Source organism: Ascaphus truei, chromosome 14 (genome assembly GCF_040206685.1).
Source record: "Ascaphus truei isolate aAscTru1 chromosome 14, aAscTru1.hap1, whole genome shotgun sequence".
In the NCBI taxonomy this organism is placed as follows: Eukaryota; Metazoa; Chordata; class Amphibia; order Anura; family Ascaphidae; genus Ascaphus; species Ascaphus truei.
In genome coordinates this window covers 36314786-36326604 of record NC_134496.1, presented here as the reverse complement: position 1 = coordinate 36326604, position 11819 = coordinate 36314786, and the positions used below count along the sequence as shown (strand labels likewise).

Here is an 11819-nt window from a genome sequence, read left to right as displayed (position 1 = left end):
CCCCCTTCATAGCCCTATCCTGAATGGTAGATGCAGGCCTGGACTCTGCTGCAGGCGTGAGCAAGAGGGGAGGTTCTGCTGACATCACGAAGGGCGGGGCTAGCTCTATATTTAGCAGCCGACTCCTGAATAGTAGTTCTAGTTCTAGTTATGCCGTTAGTATGCCGTGAGTACAAGAATCCTGCGGATCGGTCCGAGGAGCTGGAGGAGACCACGGTCTCTCCTGCGCAGAGTGCAGGAGCAGAGAGAGAGAGGAGTGGAGAGATCAGCTTCCTATAGTAGAGCTGATAAAATAATAGACTTGGTGGACCAATGCCCTCACCCCACTGCCACGGGTGATGGGAAGAATTCAAGCTCCACCGCAAGGATAACCTCGGGGGTGGGCCACGGGGTATTGAAGCCCTAGCCCAGACCATCCTGCCGGAGGAGCGACTTGGAGGGAAGGAGAGGAGGAATTATATGGGTGGAAGGCGAGTGGCGTAATAACCCGTCCTGGCTATTGTTGTTGCGGCTGCTGGAAGCCACTATCGTTGGGATATTGCTGCTCTGTCAATAAAAGAGACTATTCGTTATTATCAAAGACTGTGTGTGACTTGGAAAGTACTACCCTGGGACACAAGGGGTTCTTCTATACCGGTCCTGTCCCATATTCCTGGGAGTATAGAAGATGGAGGCGCTGCACCACTAAGAGATCATGGAGGCTACCACCCCAGAAGCCCGGTCCTGGCTCCCCCACAACATCGCGGGAAGCTCAGGCCCTCCTGTTCCTCACAGGTACGCACCACACCGCATGTAATCTGCCCCCATGCACCCTAGACACCACCGTAGAGTCTGGGGGAAGGGGGGGAAGCAGGGTTACACATATAATAATAAGAATAACTTTATTTCATGTAGTGCTTTTCACCCAATAGGACTCAAAGCGCGTCACAATTACAGTATAGCGCGCGGTAAGCAGCACATAGCATTGTGACAGACACAGTCCCTGCCCAGATTAGTTTACAATCTATGATTGGTGCCTTCAGCCCTGGGAGATAAAGTGACTTAGCCAAGGTCACAAGGAATTTAACCAGGTCCCCCTACTTCAAACTCAGTCTCGTTGTTTACAGTCGTTGCCTTTAATCACTGAGCCGCACCCTGCACAGTGTTTTGTATTACTCTTACCCAGCATCAAAATAGCTTTTAGGACAGCGAAGACTGCTCCCACTTCAATGCTGTTATGAGCGGCAGCCAAAAGATGCCGATCACAGGATGAACGTATTCCTGGCGACGCCTTCCCTAAGAAAAGACAAGTTACCACATTCAGTGCAGGAGGAGACTGAACGTATTGCAAAGCATTATACTTTATGGCAGGGATTCCCCAAAAAGGGGGTTCAGGAACCCCAAGGGGATGTGAGGTGCCTCCAATGAGTTCACCCCCACAATATGTAGTATTACAATTACAGTAGGGGCTGCCAGAGATGCGCTCCACAATGCTTCGCATACACAGCGGCAAGGCATTGTGGGGCGTGACTTTGGAAGCTCCAGCAATAATTGCCAGCTATACCACCCACGCTGTCTACACACACAGAGGTATAGTTAGGGGGGGCCTTATTAAGCGTGTGTTCCCCACATGAGCTCAGGACACTATACTGCCTGGTATTGGTCACAGAATTTTGTTAGCAATAGTCTTCTGAGTAGGCAATAGGGTTTATTAATTAAGGGTTTTCTAGCAGGTGCACAATGTAAAAAAAAAGTTGGAAACCGCTACCTTTGATGAAGATGTTGCAAACCTATCAATTGCAGTAACTAAAGTAAAGAAATATAATATAATATAATATAATATATATATATATATATATATATATATATATATATACTGCCCTGTGTTGTTAATACACTTTATTTATTCATTATACTGCGGTGTGCTGTCTCTTTGTTACCTGGATTTCCCTGGTCACCTCGTGTATGCTTCTATATGGGACGAGCATCTGCCTTCACTGAGAAACTGTGAGTGCAAACTATTTTTTCATTGACATATATATATATATATATATATATATATATATATATATATATATATATATATATATATATTTTTTAATAAAAAAACATTTAAAAGTTCGCCTTTTCTATGAATTCCTCAAACATTGAACATTTTAAATCTACCTATTTTAGACGACGAAGGCACAAGCGTGAAAACTCATTGAATTAAATGTTAAAAATAGAAACTCAAGCCACCATTAGAATTTTGAAACTATTTTTTCCTGGTTGACGTTACATGAAATATGGCCGCCTTCCTCCAACCCACTTTCCTAAAGTTTTGGCAGCTCGTCCAATTAATTTAAACGCAAGACAGAGAATATTCCAATCCCACAAAGCTTGACATAATAACAGTGATTTGATACAATCATTTTAAATAATTACATTTCAGTTGTATTAGAAAAATCTTCTAAATTTATGTTTTTATGTAGATAGTAATATTTTACTCAGATCTGTAAGATCTCAAAAGCCTGTGTACTAACTACGTGGATGTTGTAGGTTTTAGTTATTTAAAGGACTAATACAGGAGTGGGCAACTCCAGTCCTCAAGGAACACCAACAGGTCAGGCTTTAAGAATATCCCTGCTTCAGCACAGGTGGCTCAATCAGTGGCTCAGTCGACTGAGCCACTGATTGAGCCACCTGTGCTGAAGCAGGGATATTCTTAAAGCCTGACCTGTTGGTGTCCCTTGAGGAGTGGAGCTGTCCATCCCTGAACTAAAACAATACATCTTCTGAAATCCTAAACATCTTTAATATGTAGCATTTTATACCTCAATAAATGCTGTTGTGAAGTCTGCTATTATTATATGACCGCTACTAAACCATGTACTGAGTTTTGTAAGAAATACATGTACATTTGTAACATAATTCACCATTAAACTTCATGCAGAATGTGCTTGCTCATGCGTGCCATAGGACGAATGGAATGAAAATCCCATTTTCCTGAATTAGCAGACCAGAGGAGTCTGTTCCATACAGTATGTGTACCTGTGTTACAAGGGACTGAATGTCGGGGGTGGGAGAGGAGGGCCGTGAGGTTATTTCTGGTATGGGAATGAAGTATTCTGATAGCACCCTCACCATTTACTGGCACAAATGAGCAGACCTGAGGTGTTCTTAAAAGATGGAGGAGGAGGCGGCATGTCATTCTGGCCCCAGGTTCAGCATCCGGGTCACCGCAAGCTGTGAAGAGAGAGAGACGCTGCCATCAGGATTCCACTTACTCCATCACTACTTTCATCATCTAATATCTCAACAAACGTTTATTGACAGGGTTGGCATAGCACAGGGGTAACCAACTCCAGTCCTCAAGGGCCACCAACAGGTCAGGTTTTCCAGATAACCCCGCTTCACCACAGGTGGCTCAGTCTTCATGCAGGTCCGTGAGGACTGGAGTTGGCCACATCTGGCCTAGAAGGAAAATTAAACCCAACTATAGTCATATTTAAAACCCCAGCACAAATCCACTGGAAATGCTCAATCCAACTTCTTTTGATAAAAATGTTTCTAGTTTTACTGGGATACTGCCAGAGGTTGAAATAGGATGGTACATGGGGGGTACGGACTGGAGGAATGCCACGTTGGTATTTACAAAGCCACAGTACAGAACCACTGAATGCTTATTAATATATGCATACTTCCAATTTCCTTTTAAAGTAAGCTAATTTTATTTTAAAAAGGCTGCGTCTCACGATATAAAAAAAAATATATATATATATATATATATATATATATATATATTAGAGAAAAGACAGTGCACCAGAGATGAATGTAGATAATTGTATTGAAAAGAATATATATATATATATACACACACACACACACACACACACACACACACACACACACACACACACACACACATATTTTATATATCCCAAAATGGGATACAGCGAACATTTGCAGGTCCCTCCGGCTGCATATGGGTTAAACTAATATACTGGTTGTTAATGAATGTGTAATTCTGTTCTTGATTAACCCTTGCAGCGCCTGGAAGTTGGAGGTTATGTGACCATTTCTCCCTACAATACATCTGCCCAGAACTTAACTCTAAACGGAGCGTTTTTGTTTAATAGGGTTATGAAGCAGGGGGCCGGCGGCGCTGAACCGCGGTTATTTCAGTTCCAGGGCGGCTTACCTCTGCACTTTCAGTTTCTTAAATATCCCGTGGCACCCGGGCCAATAGGAAGCCCCAACCCATGATGTTCCGGCTTCCTATTGGCCGGCGTGCCCCTGGAGATTAAAACCTCGATTTTGTTTCCCCTGTAGGGGATGGTACCAGGGGCACCTTCGGAGGCAAGTATCTCCGGAAGCAGTGGGGTCCCAGATGTTGAAATGAACGGGGTCCAGCTCCGGAGACCCCCTGCTTCTCACCTATGTAAGAAGAGTAGGCGGAACTGCGCCTTTACAAATGCCACAGTACCTGCTGCAAGTAGGGATGGAAGTGCAACATGCTGCACTACGTCTTCCAGTGAAAAGCACTGGCGTGCTATGAGGATCGCAATAAAGGTGGCCAGCGAGTCATGAAATGAGAGGTCGCTCACCTAGAAAGAAAAAAGAAAGACAAGACGAATGTTGGCTGACAATATAAAGATACATTTGTCACAATCACAGGGGTGGCCAACTCCAGTCCTCAAGGGCCACCAACAGGTCAGGTTTTCAGGATATCTCTGCTTCAGCACAGGTGGCTCAATCAGTGGCTCAGTCAAAGACTGAGCAACCTGTGCTGAAGCAGGGTTATCCTGACAACCTGACCTGTTGGTGGCCTTTGAGGACTGGAGTTGGCCACCCCTTTACTAGTCGATGTAAGGTTATGTAACGAACATTTTTACAGTATGGGTTCCCCTGCCATTATGTGGCCGAACATAATATATACTCGCTACCATGTATTTCCCCAAACAAAACATGTACAGTAAGTTCTAGTACTGTATCTATATTGGTCTGAACAAAGCGTACACACATCCAACCGAAAGAATAAGACAGGAATTACTCAAAGATCCTTCCTCATCACCATTCCTTCTGACTACTAAAACATACAGAATTTTAACATTTAAAATATGGAAACCTGGTAGTGTCGGAAAGGGGCTAGGGGGAAAAAAAGGCATAATCCATCAAATATCACTAATTAGGAATTTAAGGAGCTACAAAAGAAAAATATTAATAGCAATGATAACGCCCGATGAATATGCATTTAGGTGACAAACTCTAGACAATCCATCGCTACTAAAACTCTGTATTGTGCATACTTCACGATAGATACTACAAAGTTGTAGGCGGGATGTGACCCGCTTTTCCAGTTTTTAAAGGGAAGGATTATATAATATGATACACACCTTATCTACTGTAACAGAAAAATTACAACCTGGTTCTTAAAGGTGTTTTCTATTATTAAAGGACAAAAGGTCAACCTTTCTAATGAGATCATTCCAAACGTCAATCTGTCTTATTTTGTAAGCAATACCATTTTAAATGACTGTGGAGTCACACAAAGTGTCAGCACAATAACCTTCCACTTTCCTAACGCTCTTCCCTACAAGTATACAGATGTAGAAACGGTGCTTATTCCCCCTGGCACATTGCAATGTATGTAATCTTTGTTTATATAGGGCCTTCCATGTACAGTACATAGCGCTTCACAGCAGTAATACATGGGGCATGATAACAGTAATGGGAATATGCGCTTCAGACATAAAAGTAACATTAGGAAAAGGAGTCCCTGCCCCGAAGAGCTTACAATCTAAGTGGGACATACACAATGTGCTGGGAGTGGTCATTGTTTGTTTTGTATTAGTCGTGTGCGAGAAGGCGCCGCGGATGCTGTAACAGCTGCTGCATCTGCATATCTGTCCCTGATAGATCATGTGTCAGTGAAAAAAGCAACTGGACACAATGGCAGGAAGCGGCAGGGGGGATTTCCCAGCTGCATTTTGCCATACAAAATTCGATTAAATTATAGAAGAAATCTAAATGTGAGGTCAGTACGTTGGGCTAGAGTACAACAGCAAACTGTATTTATTTACATTTTTAGTTGATGCGCCTATAAAACAATGGTGCGGAAATAGATACAACGGTCTCATTATATTTAACCAACTGTATTACTATCATGTATTGTGTCATTTACTGTCCTTTAACGCAAGGGTGCTCAATTCCAGTCCTCAACCCTACCCCCCCCCCCCCCAACAGGTCAGGTTTTCAGGATATCCCAGCTTCAGCACACGTGGCTCAATCAGAGGCTCAGTCAAAGACTAAGCCTCTGATTGAGCTACCTGTGCTGAAGCAGGGACTGATTGAGCCACCTGTGCTGAAGCAGGGATATCCTGAAAACCTGACCTGCTCGAGGACTGGAGTTGAGCACCCCTGCTTCAGCGTATGGGTGATATGTAGGAAACTTGACTAGATTTCATATCTTTGACACAACTGTCTTAGGGAGACTAAGTTTACCCAATCTCAGAATTTGCTGTTTAACTACAGTAAGGTACCGTATACAAACAAGAGGGGGAAATGACACCACGACACGTGACAATGTATACATCCCACCACCACGTACTCCAAATAACTCCCATTGCTATGCTTAACCACTTAACCACTTTCCATATTACTTCCCCGTGCACAAGGGGAAACGTTTATATATAAAGTATTTAATAGAACTTAAAAGTTAAAACCCGCTTCAGTCCCTGTGGAGTTTCAATCAAATACATTGAATCTCACGTACATCCACGCTGCACAGCAGATCGTTGAATCCCCACACGTGATTGGAAGAACAGCAGAGAGCCTTCAGCACCCCCAGCCACTCTGAGCTGAGCACTGTGCAGCAAGCTGTCAGTTCTGCACACAGGTTGGATATATCGTTGATCCTACACGTAACAGAGAAAAAGATGTTGGTGAATTGTAAATACTTATCTGTGAGGTTAAAATTAAGTTTACCCCCTTTGCTGCTGAAGTAGGGTGACCAGATGTTCCCGTTTTTCCGGGATTGTCTCGGGTTTTGGCATTGTGTTCCGACGGCTTTTTAAAAAGTTTCAAAATGTCCCGATTTTTTGCACCAATTACGAAATGCGCTGCCGGCAAGAGTCGATCGCACATGCACAGCCCGGCAATAGCTGATCCTGCGCATGCGTGATTGGCTCTTGACGGCCGTGCATGTGCAAATGGCCCACGCCAATCGCAAATGCAATGCCGCCAAGAGCTAATTGCGCATGCCCGGTCGGCAAGAGGCGATCTGGCACATGCGTGATCGGCTCTTGCTGACCGCGCATGCGACCGGTGTGGGTCGTTCGCGCATGCGCGGTCCTTTCGCACATTCACGACAATTTGTCCCGGTTTTTAACTGGGGAAAAATGGTCACCCTATGCTAAAGGATCTGGCAATTCATTGCATCCCCTTTGGCAGATGAGAATAAATTATTGAGGCTGTTGGGAGTTATATCATAGTTTCCACTGGTATGTATTGAAACAAAATAATAACAGTTCTGGTAATCACCAGTGTAAAACGTATTAACATGTGTGTCCCTTTTAAATCTCCCAGCAGTTTAACATATTTGCTGCCGTAACAATTTAGGCCATGAGGCACTGAGCCCCACAAGGCTACTGCTCGTGATGTTTAGAGTAACGCGGTATCCACAAAGGACAATAACACAATGTTACATCCCCCAATGAGCATAGTAATAATGAGATGCAAATTAGGCACTGACTTAAAGGAGCCTAGTGCCTCTAGGCCTTAAAGCGCAGTGTATCCATGCATTACAAGCAGATTGAGCAGCCAGCATGTTAATATAACTGTGGCTGAGAACCACATTGGTTTTGTTAAAGCATCACATGTTGCATAAAAATAAAAAAATAAATGATTAGACGTATATCTGAAGAGATATAGGATTCATAATACAAATACATACTTTTTTTCTGCTGGAGGCCATCTAGTTTTGGAAATATAAAATTTAGTAGTTACAGTTTTACTTCCTTCATCATGGATTCCCCCCTTGGGTTTGCTAATACAGTACATATTCCCCATGTAACTTTTCGGACTCTCTCCGAGCCAAATGAAATACTGCTCCAAATTAAAGTAAGTCTCTCCTTTCACAAAGGGTGAGAGTTTCTAAGGCAAAGCATGGTGATCATTCAGTGATTCACAATTAATGTTAATGCATTAGTTATTCTAAACTCTGGTCTGGCTGGTGAGCATCGAGAAACCCTGCGATAATTACTTCATTTAAAATGACAAAAGAGCGTTTTTGCAGAACAATGCCAAGAACTGAAATATTTTGTCTACTTCTGAAAAAGTTATGTCCACTTTGTACAGTATTAACCTGCAGTTGTGCATTCATTTTGCCTATTTGCCTATCAGACACTTAGGGCAGGGGGGTTTCAACTCCAGTTCTCAAGACCCTCCCAACAGGTCAGGTTTTCAGGATATCTCTGCTTCAGCACAGGTGGCTCAATCAGTGGCTCAGAAAACATGACCAGTTGTTGGGGGGTCTTGAGAACCCCTGACTTAGGGGGTTACAGAACAGGAACAAAACAAAAAAAAACTGCACCACATTTATCAAAATGATATTGCTTTAAATGGGGTTTTTTTTCCCCTTTGATAAATCTGATAAGAACTGCAGTAACTAAACACATAACAAGTTACAAATACCGTTACTTATACTTACTACGACATGAGATTCCTTTCCCTTCCCAAGCCGGGCCCTTCAGTAACTAGAAGTTTGGGCATTCCTTTTCATGGGCTGGAAGAGCTACTTCCACACAGCTACTGTGTCCGCTTCCATTGATGTCACCAGGCTTAAAAGTACAAACTTCTCTTCACAAGACTGTTTTTCCAGAGTGAAAGGTTTGCTTAGGCGAATGTGTGCCTATAGACTGCCGTTTATAAATGTGCTAACTGTCGGGAATTCGGTTCGCAAACAGTTTTGCAATTTTGCAAAAATATATAGATTTATTTATTTTTGAAAGGTGCGAAAATGTCCCTGTTGTGTCATTTTTCTTTCTCCAAAAATGCAGCGGAATTGTAAAATATTACCATTTTCACTACTTTTAGTAATAAAAAAAATTGGTCATGCAATTTTTTCCAAGTCTGCTAACTTGGAAAACTCTGCTGCTCTTTAATGGTGCCGTCTGCTTAGTAACATACCGGTACTGTACAATATACTGCTGCAGCAATGAATGAGATCCCACAGACATGTAACACCTTCTGTACCAGTTCAAATCTTTCTTTCACAATTCAGTATATGTTCAGCCTCTCAAAATTAGATGTCAAAGCCAAACTCTGATCGGCACAACCTGACCTACATTATGAACGCAGCTGCACTCTGAGGCTGCGGCCACGCTGCCGCTGAGCGCGCTCATGCTTGAGAGCGATGACGTCACCAACACTCCAAGCATGAACACAGGCGGTCCTGCATAATTTTGCAAATGCAAGCGTGGGGGGGGGGGGGAGGGGGTCATGTCATTGGCTGGATCTGGGCTATTTCAGTGTGTAGTGTGTGTGTTTGTGTAGTTGTGTGCATTCACTGGTGCTGATTGGTTGCTGAAGGGTCATATGACCCTTCAGCACGCTTGAAAATCAAATTTCTCTGTCTCCCCAAGCGCCTAGCTTGGGAGAGCGTACGTGCACGAGCGCACGCCGCCACGTGAGCGTGGCCGTACAGATTGAGATTCACAGAAGTAACCGAGCCAAGCGCGCTCAGCGGCAGTGTGGACACAGCCTTACTTCCCATCTTCTGCGAGTTGTACAACCAATCAACACAATATTAAGTGCACATTCTCGCGTGTGTTTGGATATAAAACATAGAGGGGGGGGAAAAGAAAGAAAAGATGAGGGCTTCCACTTTTTTGCTACTCCATATGCTTGATTATTGATCAATGTTGATTCATCCCTGTGTTTATTTAGCCTTGTGGAGATTTAAGAGTTTAGTAACCATCATGATTCACCCCATTAGGTTCCGTGGTCAAAAAGTTGTGCAACTGTTGTATTGGTAACCAAAATCTTTAAAGCAGGAAACCCATTTTTTTTAAAAAGTTAACTTAACAAGGGGGTTTCCTGGAGCTGAGATGTAATAATCAGAGCTCCATCTGCTTAATTTCATTTGTCAGTGAAAAATGAGAAAAGTAATGTAGCAGTAGTGATGGCCAATAGAATCCACAACATTGGCTCCCAAAGACATTGCCGCTTCTTATTAGCTGCCAGATCAAGGTTGACCCCTTGTGGCCATATTGTGCCCACCAGAGAGGTATTCTTGCAAATATCTCGGGAACCGAGGGTCAACCAGAGTTTGGAGGATGACATGGCAGCTCTGGGCACATCCCCGGGGTAGTTATTGTACAAAAAAAAAAAAGAAAGATAAACATGGCACTGTGCACATCGCTGGTTTAGGGGACCACTCAGAGACCCCAGAATATAAGGGGCATCACAGATCAGTAAACATTATTCCATGTGGCTGTTTGTGAGTGGTGAACTATCCTTTAGAACAGGGGCGGCCAACTCCAGTCCTCAAGGGCCAACAAGAGGTCAGGTTTTCAGGATATCATTTTGACTGAGCCACTGATTGAGTCACATCTGCTGAAGCAGGGATATCCTGAAAACCTGACTTGTTCAAGAGAAATGTAGCAAAGTTTGGTAGTCTTGCAAAAATAATAGGTTTCTCAAAAAAATGTAAACGTGAAAAGAACAGAAACAAATGACCTCACATGATCACAGCTGTGTTGCTCTCAGGTTTGTTGTACTAGTAATCACCAATATAAAAGTGATATCAATTTGCAGTATTTCTAGCTTAGAAAGACTTTAGCAAAAAACTTCAAATACACACTCCTTAATGTTTAGAAATAGGAAATATATGCAAGTTTATAGGTAGGATTCAAAGGTTTTTTTTTAGTCTTCTTAATACAATGCATATAATGTTATTGATTTTCTTTCATATTTCATGTATATAGTACATTCCAACCACAAATATTTACAGATGCAGCTTGTGCCACTGGCTATTAAGACATATATTGTGATATCTAGTGATATACTATTTCATGATATCTAGTTATATACTATGTTGTGATATCTAGTGATATACTATGTTGTGATATCTAGTGATATACTATGTCAATATAGCCAATGAATCCTATTCAATGTTTGTGGTATTGTGATGTATACTGTGATAGCCCGTGGTAACCTTATAGTGGTTAACAGTCATCCTAGACAAATAACTCACAAGCTATTAAGAGGTGAGTGTGCTCATCACAGACAATCTATCCAACTCTAAAACAGTCTCAATGTGTTATCTGAAGAGAAGTTTAAACTTCGAGGAGCAGTGGCATCAACAGAAGCAGGTAAAGTAGATGAAGGGAGTATGAGGAGGAACACCCAAAGGTTACAGAAGGAGAAAGCAAGAGGAAGGGGAAAGAGAACTATGTTACTATACAATCATAACGTGTACAATTATTATCGAAATAAGAGCATCCACTTTCTTACTAACCTAAGACTAATGCAATAATACAATGTTCTAATTGGGATGTCACTTACCTGTCAGCATCTTGATGCCCCATACACACATTCATGAGTACATTACAGACATAGCTGTAGCGGTTAGTAGCATTTTCACTCAGGATCTTTCCAAGCATGTAATGATTGATATTGTGAGCTAATGGGTTCTCAATAAAGTCCAACATGAATTCTGGATCCCATAACACATTTGAGTTGGATGGCTGCACATTGCTATAAATGGTCTGTTTTACTTTTGAACAGGCACTACTGGAGGAGACATAAAAAAGAACGTTACAAAAGACTCCTTCTACCAGTCTTACATCGTATATCTG

General features: G+C 42.5%; 1 protein-coding gene across 5 annotated transcripts in view; it reads right to left on the bottom strand.

Moving 5' to 3' along the window:
• Positions 1-11819, bottom strand: part of MED12L (mediator complex subunit 12L) — a 280612-nt gene that overhangs the window by 49886 nt on the left and 218907 nt on the right. For 3 of the 5 annotated variants that reach the window (XM_075570445.1, XM_075570446.1, XM_075570449.1), the window contains 6 exons: positions 11527-11754; positions 7913-7933; positions 6734-6875; positions 4445-4565; positions 3103-3204; positions 1162-1275 (listed from right to left, as the gene is read on the bottom strand). In XM_075570445.1, the coding sequence (XP_075426560.1) occupies positions 1162-1275; positions 3103-3204; positions 4445-4565; positions 6734-6875; positions 7913-7933; positions 11527-11754 (728 nt within the window). The remainder of the gene's footprint in view (positions 1-1161; positions 1276-3102; positions 3205-4444; positions 4566-6733; positions 6876-7912; positions 7934-11526; positions 11755-11819) is intronic. The other 2 variants (XM_075570447.1, XM_075570448.1) reach the window with 2 other exon arrangements.